Source organism: Halichondria panicea, chromosome 3 (genome assembly GCF_963675165.1).
Source record: "Halichondria panicea chromosome 3, odHalPani1.1, whole genome shotgun sequence".
NCBI classification, from domain to species: domain Eukaryota; kingdom Metazoa; phylum Porifera; class Demospongiae; order Suberitida; family Halichondriidae; genus Halichondria; species Halichondria panicea.
This window is the reverse complement of record NC_087379.1, coordinates 911011-923525: the sequence shown is the minus strand read 5'-3', so window position 1 is coordinate 923525 and position 12515 is coordinate 911011. Positions and strand designations below refer to the sequence as shown.

The following is a 12515-nucleotide window of genomic DNA, read 5'->3' as shown; positions in this document are numbered from 1 at the left end:
GCAAGCTGTGTGTGTGTGTGTGTGTGTGTGTGTGTGTGTGTGTGTGTGTGTGGGCAGTGTGTGTGGGCAGTATGTATGCGGGGTGTGTGTGTGTGTGTGCATGTGGTGTGGGAGGGGAGGTGTGTGTGTGTGTGTGTAGCAAAATTGATCACTAAAAGGCTTAGAGAATGGTACGTAGAACATGGTACAGCTATGATGTGTGTGTGTTACCTCTGAGGGTGGTGTTTCCCTGGGCACAGTCTCAAGCCACACCCCCATACTCCGCCCTTAATCTATGAAGGCTTGTCTCAGAGCATCAGATGGAATCTTGGTCACTGGAATAACCTACAGTGACCACCATTACCATCACACACTAACCATACACAACTATCAGTCAACACATCTACGAATAGGTCATAATGTCGAAAAAAGACGCTATAGAACATCATATACGATTATGTCAAAAACTACATCAGACCATATGATTCTATCCAGTATACCGAGGGCGTATCGACCACTTCTCTATACGGCCTTGACGGTACTGACCTGTAGTTGAAGATGCTGTGATTTGTAGTTTCTCTCGAAGATGACACACGACTGATCTTTGCTGTTGAAGTACTTCCTCAGAGCACTCTTAAACTTTCCAAGCTCCTCCAAAACCTCTTAAAGTAATAGAGCACAGGTTATACAGTGTACATGCATGATATATGGTATAGTGATCTCTGCTTACACAGTGGGCAGAACAGTGGTTGTACTAAAGAGGTGGTCTGCTAACACAGGTCCAAACACATGCTATGGAGACTTGGGTCCCATTAACCTGGCTGTATTATAGAGGGTGGCCTGCTTACAGGCTGACCGCTACAGACTGCTAAATAGTACACACAGAGCATGGAAACATACTCTCCACAATACAAACAATGACTATACACACACAGCAGTGGTACACACAGCACATGAACTCACTGGTGGTGCGTCAGTGGAGGCTGCATAGTGACCGATAGGTAGGACCAGCACATGCTCTGGTACCATCCCACCCTTGGATAAAGCCAGGTACGTCTATATAGGGTATACAATACAAACTGTTAGTGGTCTGCTATTTGTGAGCTACATTGTATTTTGTATGTGCAGTATTAGCAAGTACAACACACTCTATCTCACATGATCTCCGATGGAGACCACGAGATGTTTCTCCACCACCTTGCCCCCCAGACAGAACCAGCACGGCCCCCTGGGCTGGGGAGGGGGTCGCCTCTTTGCAGGGTGTCCTCCGTCCTGTTGTCTCTTCTGTTTTCGATGAGCGGAATCAAGAGCCCTCTGATCAAAGAAGAAGTTAGGCCCAGCCTCCTCTTGAGACTCCCTCTGCACAGTGTGTGGGGTAGGTACACAACAAACTTTGACCTCTGCAAACATGGTGGATTTGAACCACAACACAAATGGTGATATCTAGAGATAGGACTCTTAGATGTATAATGATTGGCCCCCACATTACGAAGTTTTCCTTACCAAAGATTTGACAGTTCAATTTAGGGACAGTTGGTGGCAGTGGGTGGTTGCTGAGTCAGCTCTTTCTCGTCCATGGAGCTCATGGGTGTGACAGAGAATGCATACAGGTACTGCAGGTATGAAGATGATGTCATCATTAATAACATGTAATACTAATGGGACTAGAATGATTTCAACTCACTCTTTTCTTCTTGTCTGGATTTCCCACTTGAGCCAAAGCTAAGAATCGTGTCACATGATGTGGCTTGCCTTGGAGGATTTTGTGATTCCTACATGAAATGAAGCACAATACAGTTAGCATCAAAAGTTGTGGAGGTATTACTGTGTAGGGATTTAAAGATGAGGACATGTAACATGTACGTATAATTACAGCACACATCTAAAATAATTATGATACTCTCATATCTCTTATTGTATCGCTGGTCAAATCACATTGGAAAATTGATCATACTATCTGAACGGACTTCAAGAAATTGGACAACAGAACTCTATTTAAGGAGTAAACTCAAGTACTCTAATATTACAGGGATGGACGTACTGTACCTGTACGGTATTCTCTCATAGAAGGTTTGGTGTAGAGCTGCAAAATGGTAGCGTGGCTTGAGACACATGGCCAGTTTACTCAGAGGCTTTGCCCCCACTGCACTCAGGTCCAGTCCGTCCTGCATGAGCATAAGGTATTATTAAGGTACTGGTCCATCCTACAATAACTGGGAGGTAGGTCTCACAGGAGCCACTGTGAACTTGTCCACTGCCCCGGGCCAATCAGAGGTGAGGAGAATGTCCACTCCACGGTAGCCCTCTCCACTGCACTGACCCTCCAGCCAGGACACATCAGAGTCAGTGAAATATGGTCGCTAGAGGGAGAAACAAAAACTAGTTCAACAACTCCTCCAGGTGATTGAGAAGAGAACTGACCAATAGATTATCTCCCTTGTCTTGATGCTGATAGGTCCTCCCCTGGTAGCTCCCACTGAGATAGGCCACCCTCAGACCACTGGACGCACTGTACACTCCACGCTGACCTGTAATGGAGTGTGACTCATGTGTATACTGATAGAGTGGTTAACAACATGCATACACTGTACCTAGACATGTGACATTGGGGCAAAGCTCTCCTCCATCACATGACAAGTCTCCATAGAACTGGCCATGCTCAGTCCAACACGGGCCAAGGATGAACGTCGGTAGAGGCACTGTGCATGGGGATGTGATAAATGTCAGAGGAAGGTGATTTAAGTTATAGTTATACTATGGTTCTAGGGATTTATGGCAGTAAACCCACCAAGCACAAGGGCGTAGCCCGAGGGCGAGGTGTGGTTTACGTTGCCATAAATCCCTAGCAACCATAGTATGAGTGTTATATATCCTATGTGATTGGCTAGCTATAATTGTATTTACTCCTCTACCATGGCAACTCACGTTCAAACTATCAGAAAGTAAAAAGAAAGCATTGTGGAAAAGCTTGCTCTGTCAATAGCTAGCTAGCTACAGGTACTAATGCTTACCTTTCAACGCCAGAGTTCTCTAGTTCCACGCTGTCAAAGAAATGCTGATCTAGCAAACACTCTGAGCCCCGCCCTGACTCCTCCTCCAAGACCACAAACGGCTAAAGCCATACCCACAGAGCTAGCTGGAGCCAGACAATGCTCAGTGCCAAGGCTCCTACTTGCACTGCACTATAGCTAGCACTATGAGAATCTCTTACTATCTTTGACTTTGTATAACTAGCTAGCTAGCTACAGCACAGAGTAAAGCAACCATGCAAACATTGATTTTAATATGTCAGCCTGCACCAATTCAAAAATATAAAAGTAGACAAAATTATCTACATGATCTTGTACCAAACATGTCTGGGGAAAAATCAGAGGGAATTATCAAAGTTATCCCCTGGCCATATCATCGTTTAATTACCTGTTTCCACCCCCTCCCGATACTTGCTCCACTCCTCCTGGCAGTCAGAGCTAAAGAAAGATCCAACACACAACAGCAGCTACATAAAGGGACAATAAATGCACTGGCACTGCAGTGAGTGTGTGCATCCATTGTATGTAGCTACCTCAAAGTCTTTGTTCTTGGAGAGGATGCTCTGGACTCTGCTAAACAGTTGCTTGAAGTGACCCTCCACATCTCCACACACCAGACTGAGTGAGGGGGAGAAGGAGATCTAGGTGAGTACACTTGCACTAGAGCTAGCTAGCTCCTTACATTTTCATCCTTGACTTGGTTGGTATTCTAAATAATGCACAAAACCTTGCAATTAGCCACGCCCCCTTTTGCTTGTACAAAGAAGGGCGTTCTTGACTTTTTCATTGTGTTGGCCAATTGGTTGCACGTTGGCTGCTACAGTTCTCTATCTCTCTGTACTGTAACTTCACCTCTACCAAGCTTTCTATACAGTACAGGTAAGATCAACTGAATAGCTGTCCTGTAAACCTGAGCCTCACTGTCTGTAAGGCTTTGTTTTTCAAGTCTTGGCAATAATATCTAGACGTACATAGTGAAAGGATTCTTTTTTGTTGTATATCTAGCTGGATTGCATTTTTAATATTGCGTGCTTTTCTATTCCCACAGTAACCAAGACAATGGCTGTAAATCCACAAGCTTTCGAACAGTTCACTCTGAGACATGTTCGCATCACTGAGAATGAGTTTGGACGAGGTTCCTACGCTGTTGTCATGGAGCTAGAGTATCGAGGACTGAAATGTGCCGGCAAGAAGCTTTACCGAGTTCTCTACGATACTGGAATCGGGCATGCAGCACGAAGGTATCTGGAGGAGTGTCACCTGCTCAGTCAAACTAGGCACCCCAACATTGTCCAGTTTCTGGGAGTCTGTTTTGAGGAAGGCTCTCAGTTCCCCATCCTAGTCATGGAGTTCCTCCCCACCAACTTGACCAGCTGTCTCGAGCGCTACGGTATTCTCCCCGATGAGATCAACTTCTCCATCCTCCATGACGTCTCACTGGGCCTGGTCTACCTTCATGGCCAAACACCAGTCATTGTGCACAGAGACCTCTCAGCCAACAATGTCCTCTTGTCCACCAACATGACGGCCAAGATATCCGATCTGGGGGTTGCTCGAATATTGAACCTGACCCCCCTTCAAGTGAGTCGAATGACGGAGACCCCTGGTACCCCAGCGTACATGCCCCCCGAAGTGATGATTGCCGACCCCCACTATGACACCAGTGTGGATGTGTTCTCCTTTGGGATCATGATGATTCACACCTTCACAGCAGAGTGGCCACTACCAAGTATCGGCCAGACACGAATCGATCCTACCGATCCCAATGGTCTGATACCAGTAACAGAAGCTGAACGACGTGAACATTTTCTTCGAAAGATTCCCCCAGACCACCCTCTGATGGACCTCATCATGCGCTGTCTCAGCAACAACCCTCAACAAAGGCCTAGAGCAGCGGAGATAGTGGGTCGGATGGTGGGTGTGGTACTTGAACACCCTCCCTCCTTTGAGAACAGAGTGGAGATGCTCCAGCGAGTGAGTGCCCTACTGACAGAGAAGAGGGAGCTTGAGGAAGAGGTTGTGAGGAAGGATTCGGCAATCCAGGAGAAAGCAGGAGAGAACGAGGCACTGGCGGAGGAGAAAAGACGACAAGAAGAAGAAAGTGAAAACACTGTCGAGCGTATGCAATTGGTGCACTCTGTTGAAGCGGAACAAAATCAAGCTATCGTTGAAAATCTTAAAGGCCAGTTGATTTTAAATCAGGACATGATGGTTAAACTAGAAACTCAATATATGCAACTCACTAAAGAGGTGGAACAACAAATTGCTCACAAAGATTCGATGCTTGCTGTCAAAGATTTGACTATTGCTGACAAAGATTCGATGCTTGCCTCCAAGGACACTTACCTTCAGAAGAATAAAACCACCATTCAGAGTTTGAACAACCAACTGACCAAAACCAAAGACTACCTGACCAGCAAACCACAGGTGAGCTCATCAACTAATTATTACTGCTCTATATAGAAGTTGTGCCTACTCCAAATCTAAAGCTTACTGCTCCAATTGAGCGCCAAGTAAATTCTGAAAAACTTTTTTTGCGGTGCCTCGGTAATCATATAATGTAGCTCTAGTACGTGTACAAATAACATTGACTATATTAATCTGCCACTTCAATATAAGGGCCAAATTAGAATTTAGATTTTTCCCGCAGGATTGATACTATTTGTAATCATATTTTTGGTTGCTATGGTAAGCATGGTATGATGATTTACTAAACAGTAAAGTTACATTTCAAATGCCTATAATTACATGCAACACACAAGTTATTGACTCTCTGTATTCTCCAGTCCCTACAGGTTCAGTTGTCCTACAGTCAGTGCTCTGAGACTCCAGTGAAGAGGTCTCATGGGCGAGCGGTAACCATCAATGGCAAGGTCTACTATGGTGGAGGAATGTGTTATGACGATGATGACGAGTACTGCGTCCACTGTTACGATCCGCCACAAGATGTTTGGTCAACTCTGCCCAGACTTCCTGTACGCTATTTTGGTCTAGGAGAGGTCAAAGGTGAACTGGCAGCAGTTGGTGGTTTGGATTCATCCTTCTCTAAATCCAACGTGGTACATGTGTTTAACAAAGGAAGGAACTGGAAACGGACGATCCCACCCATGCCCACAGCGAGGTATTCACCAGCAGTCGTTAGTCTCCAAACACATCTGGTCGTAGCAGGAGGTGTGTTGGACGATGGCGACTTCACTGATAACGTTGAGATCTACAACATCAGCACCTCCCAGTGGAGCGAGACAGACAGACTACCGTATGCTTGTTATGACCAAAGAGGAATTGTCTACAACAAAACAGTGTACCTAATGGGGGGAAGTGACGGCAATTTTCTAAACAAGGTGTGTGCTGCTCAAGTCGACAAGCTCATCTCAGCAGACCGACAGGATGATGGGAGTGCCAACAAAGCCGACTCTGTCTGGAATACAATATCCAACACACCGTCTTACTGTTCCTCCCCTGTAACGATATTCGACACCCTCTTTGCTGTTGGTGGAGAGGATAGTGAAGGTGAAGTCACTCAAAGGATCTACTCCTACTCGTCCTCGATGGACTCCTGGCTCTACGTTGGTGATCTACCATCTCCTATAGCAGACGCTGCCTCTGTGTCACTGTCTCCAACAGAGTGCCTTATGATTGGGGGATGGAACAAAGAAAGAGAAACACAATCTACCGTGCATAAAATTAGTATCAAAATTAAAAGTGCAACAACTATTTCTTGATTATTGTTGTGGATAATAATATTTTGTATGGCTAAAAGTTAATGTTGATTTTTGAGTGAAAATTAATAGTGCAACCAGCCCCTAGCTCCCCCTTATAGACTATTGCAATGTCAGCATAAACGACCCTCCTCCAGCTCATGGACAGTTCTCCTGATGAAGACACTAACTGTTCTCCTGGTGTCCTGTGCTCTGTCAGCGTTGTTCTCCAGTGCTGCTGGTCTCCTGGAGGGACTCTACTGTGGCAGAGAGAGCTGCTATGACGGTCAGTCCCTACACTCACTATTGACAGAGTGTGTGTGGTTGGAGTTGTGGATTATTAGATCTGGCTAGCTAGTTCAATGCATGTAAATCATTTTAGAGCTGACTAGAGATGCTGTGATTTGTAGAAACAGGTGTATCAGTATAATTATCTGTATGAGCCGTTTCTACCTATTATCCAGGCCAACACCTGACTAGCTGATAATTATTCTCGTTCCCTACATGCAGTTCTTCAAGTGGACAAAGATGTCACAGCTGTAAGTACATGTGGAGCTATTGACTGTGCTCACACACTGTTGCTTGGTTACAGGCTGAGATGAGGAGAGCCTATCGACACCTGACACTGGAGTACCATCCTGACAAGAACAAGGTCACAGAAGAGGGAGAGTTGGTTAGTCTCAGTAGATATACAGCTAGTCCTAAACCATCACAAAATGCTTTGCAACTTTATCTAATGATAGTAAAGTGAATTGCACAGTGTAGACACATTGTATGTACCTCCTCCCCTCATGAAATGAATACTATACTCTCCATTTCTTTGTGTGCCCCTAATACCTCACTCCCCCCTCCAGGCTGAGGGCTCCGCTAGGGAGAGGTTCTAGCTCATCAGCACGACCTACGAGATACTGAAGGATGAGGAGGAGAGAGCAAACTATGACTACATGCTTGAGAACCCTGGTAGGTACAGGGCTAGGGGGTAGTTATTACTCACTACCTACTAGTAACTAGAGACACTTCCCCTGCAATTGGTGATAACTTTACCGTGGCTACTCTAATGGCAGTTCTCTGTTTGCCTGTTAATTGGATAGTTATACTAATGGAGTTGTTATGTTATAGTTATTGACTGGTTGACTAGTAATTATGGCTTATAACCAACCAATGCCGAGGGCGTTTATAAACCATAATTACTAGGCAACCAGTCAACAACTGATTTATTTACTGAAAAAACAGCAAAACAGTCATTTGAACATCAATAGAGACAGTCAAGCTTGCTCTCACAGTCACTTTTGTGCCTCAGAATATGCAGTTAGAACAGTTATAGCTGTCAAGTATGAGAGCTAGCTACTTCTCCAAGCAGCTAGGTTCTACTGGAAGCCATAAACTTTGACCAGACCCGCCCACCAATATCAGCAGCTGCCGTTTTCAATTTGCATTGCACAAGTCTACCAACACTGCATGCACTGTACTCCTCTACCTAGTACAGTACCTCTGCGCCACAGCCTTGACTAGAAACACAGAGCAAGGATTTAACTGCAGTGTTTCAAGCCTCATGAGCTTAGACTGCTAGCTAGCTCAGGTCAATATGACAATAGCACAACATACATCTAGTCTACAAAAACTTTGTGCGTGCTATATTGCTATTTTACTGTGTACAAATTGTCAAGATGATTCAAAAGTTGAATAGTGCTTGTAGGAAGTAAAAATATGAGCCATATTCCATACTTCCCTGGGGGAAGTAAAATATGGCTCGTAATCACTGGAAATCACCTAGGATACGGAGTGAATCAGTAAATAAATAGAGAGATGCATTCTTAGGAAGTAAATAGTTGCTATAATAGCATCATTCGCATCGTACGCCCACCACACACACACACAATAAGTTACTGCCCCCCCACAGAGCAAGCGTACCGTCACTACTATCACTACGACCGTCATCGAGTGACCCCCCCAGTTGGACATCCGAGTGGTTGTGGGTGTGGCCATCAGCGTCATCTCTCTGGTCCAGTACCTCGGCTGGTGGCACTCGTACAATACAGCCATCACTGCAGGTCTCTCAGAATGCCAAGGTCAGGATAGTTGGCAAGGTATATCAAAACAGAGGCCATTATTGAAGTTAGGAACCTAAAAGATGCATTTAGTAGCTGTTGGTGTGCTACCATACGGTGTGTATAAATCAGCAATTAGTTTCCGGTCCAAATTGTCCATTTTTATTTTTAGGAAAAAGCGTTGGCTATCTATATTTTATAAGTGGTGCTTTTTCAGAATCAGGCCTCTTTTTAAGCCCATACAGAAGACTTCAGATTGATTGCTAAGGAGCTGGCAGTGGAGAAGGGGTTGTTGAAGGAGGGTCAGAGACGGACTCAAGGGAGGAAGTAAAGAACGACGAAGAGACTGTGCTACGCAGAATTATGGAGGAGAACCTTGAGTCGATAATGTAACCAGCTAGTCTTATATTGTGCCATTATTTTGATAGGAACTTTTGTTTATCTTTTGTTTACAATTGAAGTTGAGGGGGGTAGGTTGGTCTACTCACAAGTTCAAGCATTGTTCTGGCAGTGCTTGATACAGTAAACCTATGTTGCGAAGTACAAGGAGGAGAGGAAAGAAAGACAGCCAATGCCAAGTACAAGAAGTACAAGTGAGTGAGTAAATGTGTGAGAGTGAGGCCAGTGAAGGAGGCTAGACAATACCAAGTACAGTGAGTAAGTGATTGATAAAGTCACCATGATTACAATACCCCACCCTCACAGGAGATACATGAGAGCACTGGTCAGAAAAGAGTCACCACAAACTGTTAGGGACAATAACATTTTGTATGAAAGCATATTTATCATTTTTGGTTCAGTTTAAAGGAATCTTGCAGTAATAGTGTTTGTCAATTTTATTTTGCATGCAATTAAGGCGCATGCGCATAGAGCCTGCACGTGCAGAGCTGCAATTTCAAGCACATTCCTTAGTGGTATATTTAATGATATTCATATTTCAATTATAACACCGGACGTTGAGAAAACCACAAATTCTTTGGTTATGGTTGTACTATATAAGGAGGGGCTCTTTGTATTAGTGTATCGATGTTATCCCGACCAACCAACTTCCGCTCCAATCTAACTCGCTCCTCCACTCTCTCCAGTCTCCACTCCAGTCTCCTTCAACTATGGCCCATTCAAGAGATGACCTTCACCAAATCAAAACCCAAAGCAGTGCCATCAGCCATCATCACCTGGTGCTGAAAGAAGACGGAATACAACTGAAATGCATCTACAGCCACGACAAGCTTATGAGGGGTCTCCTTGCGAAGAATAAAGGCTTTAAAGATGCGATTTCGACGCTGGAAACTTGCTGTAAAGACCTGAAACTGAAGCATCAACAAGAAATTGAGGGCCGAGTGAAGACGCTGGACATATCTCACCAACAACTCTATGCTGAATATCAAAACCCTTGTTCCAGGCTCATGGTAGACGACATCAAGTGGGGCAAGATTGCAGTGCTGCTCTTCTTCACGAGCGTACTAGCGAAACGATTGTATGAAGAGAACAAGACTCCCTTGATAGACAGTATCGTTGGATGGCATGCAGACGACATTTCTTCACAACTTCACTCAGTGGATTCTCGAGCATGGCGGTTGGGTAAGAGATTGTTGTATGCATGTGTAGATTAAGTATTTGACTACTGTATTTCACTGCATGTTTTTTTATTTTTTGTTGACTTTTATTTCTCCACATCCAGGGTGCCATCAAGGGAGCAGTGAGTATTGATGCCTCTGAGAAAGCCAAAGAGAGAACTGAAAACCAGAGAGCTGAGAACCGCCACCCTACTCGCTGGCTCACATGTACAGTGGCTGCAATCAGCTTAGGAGTTGCCCTAGTAGGAGCTCTCACATTCAAATAGAACACTTTTGCTGAATCACTTAATTCGGACGGACCTCACTCAATCTCTTCTTCACAATCACTTAGTAGTTTTATTTTTACAATTTTTTTTTAATAGCAAATTAATGTTTTAAAAAAGTTTCTTATATTTAATTATCATCATCCATTAATAATAATTATAGGATTAATTTAATAAGAGTTGAGTATATACATGTGTACGTTGAAAAACACGTATAATTATAGCTAGCTGTATATAAATAGTGTGCATGCATGTGTATACCAGTCGAACTGCTTATGAATCTTGCACACAGTACGCATTATTATACAATCATGCAACTTGAGACATTAATTTACACACAAATAATTATTATTGAATGTTTAATAATAATATTATTATACATTAAATTAGACTATCGGATTCTAAAGATAATCGCTACGACAAAACAACATTGCTCTTTCATACAAGAATAAATAGAGTACACTACTAATGTTTTTTTTTTTGCAAGTGTCAGTGATTTAGTTCTCAATGTCCTCCACCTTCATGCTCTCGTACTTCTTGACCTTTGTACTGTCAGAGGACTGTGAGGGCGTCGCTGAGGAAGGTGGGAGCAGGCTGTGGGCAACAGTGGCAGCAGAGGGAGTCCTGCTCTCATATGCCACTGTGTGTGTGTGGGGGGGGGGTTAGTTGAGCACGCTATACACACGTATAGTAGCTGCTGATACATTGTACTAGATACTGTATTAATACGAGCAGCTTTAAGAAGCAGGAGAAGAGATAGAGACTATTAACTTACCAGTATTGTTGTTGGTACTGCCGTTGGTATTGGTGGAGTAGATATGCTGGTGGTTAGAACAGTTTGTGTGCTCACTCGATAGGTAGGATGACAGATTTGTGGAAGAGACATTTGCTGAGTATGCAATAGAAAGGTTAGAGGTGTGCATTGTCGGTGTGACGAGACTCATGGATATGTTCTTACCTACTCACTTGAGAGTGCTGTTTACCTCATGAGCTCACAGTAGTAGAAACATACTATAACCTATATTCAGTGATCTGGTTGTTTGTCTGCGTGAGTTGGTGAGAAAATGGTCTTGTGAACACATTTCCCCCATCAAACTCTGCCAGGAAGTATGGGCACCAGTGTATGTGTGTGTATGTGTATGTGTGGGAGAGGTGTGTGTGTGTGTGTGTGTGTGTGTTTGAGAATGGTATATACAGAAGTATAGGAGGTGGGATCGGGCTTTCCGACACATAATTACTGACTCAGCCTAAGAGTAGAAAAGAGAGAAACACTCACTTGTAACAGGTCCCGCGTAATCCGATCTTATAGTCTATCTATCTAATTATTGTTCTGGTATAGCAGGTTTTAATTTAAAGTGCTGTGTAGGTATAAAATAGGTAGCTTAGCTTGCTGTGCTAAGGTTAAGTCACATGGTGACTGTTTATAAAATGCACGTGAGTGTTGCGAATGACCCTAAGCTACCCAATAGTACATGATTATTATGTGAACACAGGAAGAGCTATAGTATCTATTGTAGTGCGAGGTTAGTAGGCTTATGCCTTCTGCTCTCGGTTTATTGAATGCACCGGTCATCAGGGGAGAACCTAATCTGATCCTCGTCAGGCCACGGGTTTCGGTTCCTTTAATTTCCCGACCCGTGGTCGACTACAGAATAGGCGGAACCACTCCCTATGGAGTCCGGATTTGCTATAATGCCAACAAATGGCATTACTATAATTATCATGTAACATTCATTACTACATTATTTCCTATTCTAGCAGTAGTTATGGGTAAACTTGTTAGTGGGGGTGGTCTATACGTTGTCATTACGATGATTCACGTGAGCTAAGTTGCTGCTGGTTTCTTGGGCATACAGAATTAAGGATTTTGACATGTGCTATATAATTAGTTTTATGTATTCATACAAGTGCAGCATAATAA

General features: G+C 43.8%; 3 protein-coding genes and 1 pseudogene across 3 annotated transcripts in view; 2 read left to right on the top strand and 2 right to left on the bottom strand.

Annotated features, from left to right (window-relative positions):
* Positions 1-336: 336 nt before the first annotated feature.
* On the bottom strand, positions 337-3698 carry LOC135333071 (CWF19-like protein 1). Its single transcript, XM_064528001.1, has 11 exons — positions 3691-3698; positions 3542-3626; positions 3397-3475; positions 2571-2678; positions 2401-2507; positions 2211-2339; positions 1988-2159; positions 1664-1803; positions 1138-1422; positions 943-1035; positions 337-639 (listed from the first exon to the last, which is right to left on the bottom strand). The coding sequence occupies exons 1-11, from the start codon at positions 3696-3698 to the stop codon at positions 502-504; spliced, it is 1344 nt and encodes a 447-aa protein (XP_064384071.1). The 3' UTR covers positions 337-501.
* Positions 3699-3780: 82 nt separating this feature from the next.
* On the top strand, positions 3781-6792 carry LOC135333304 (serine/threonine-protein kinase WNK1-like). The gene is made up of 3 exons (XM_064528263.1): positions 3781-3887; positions 4057-5435; positions 5795-6792. The coding sequence occupies exons 2-3, from the start codon at positions 4068-4070 to the stop codon at positions 6728-6730; spliced, it is 2304 nt and encodes a 767-aa protein (XP_064384333.1). The 5' UTR covers positions 3781-3887; positions 4057-4067; the 3' UTR covers positions 6731-6792.
* A 20-nt stretch (positions 6793-6812) lies between these two features.
* On the top strand, positions 6813-9598 carry LOC135333380 (dnaJ homolog subfamily C member 25-like; annotated as a pseudogene).
* A 1338-nt stretch (positions 9599-10936) lies between these two features.
* The window catches only part of LOC135333271 (fibrocystin-L-like), a 71651-nt gene continuing 70072 nt past the window's right edge, over positions 10937-12515 (bottom strand). Inside the window, exon 21 of the mRNA XM_064528198.1 lies at positions 10937-11234. Within this exon, the coding sequence (XP_064384268.1) occupies positions 11092-11234 (143 nt within the window). The 3' untranslated portion in view covers positions 10937-11091. The remainder of the gene's footprint in view (positions 11235-12515) is intronic.

What these genes read in the sequence shown, in the direction of transcription:
- LOC135333071 (XM_064528001.1), bottom strand. An exon ending in CCCCAATGTCACATGTCTAG is followed by an intron (nt 2,508 to 2,570) that starts GTACAGTGTATG and finishes ACTCCATTACAG; the next exon opens with GTCAGCGTGGAGTGTACAGT. An exon ending in ATCCAGACAAGAAGAAAAGA is followed by an intron (nt 1,423 to 1,663) that starts GTGAGTTGAAAT and finishes TCCTATCTCTAG; the next exon opens with ATATCACCATTTGTGTTGTG.
- LOC135333304 (XM_064528263.1), top strand. Translation starts at nt 4,068, where the DNA reads ATGGCTGTAAATCCACAAGCTTTCGAACAGTTCACTCTGAGACATGTT. An exon ending in ACCTGACCAGCAAACCACAG is followed by an intron (nt 5,436 to 5,794) that starts GTGAGCTCATCA and finishes TGTATTCTCCAG; the next exon opens with TCCCTACAGGTTCAGTTGTC.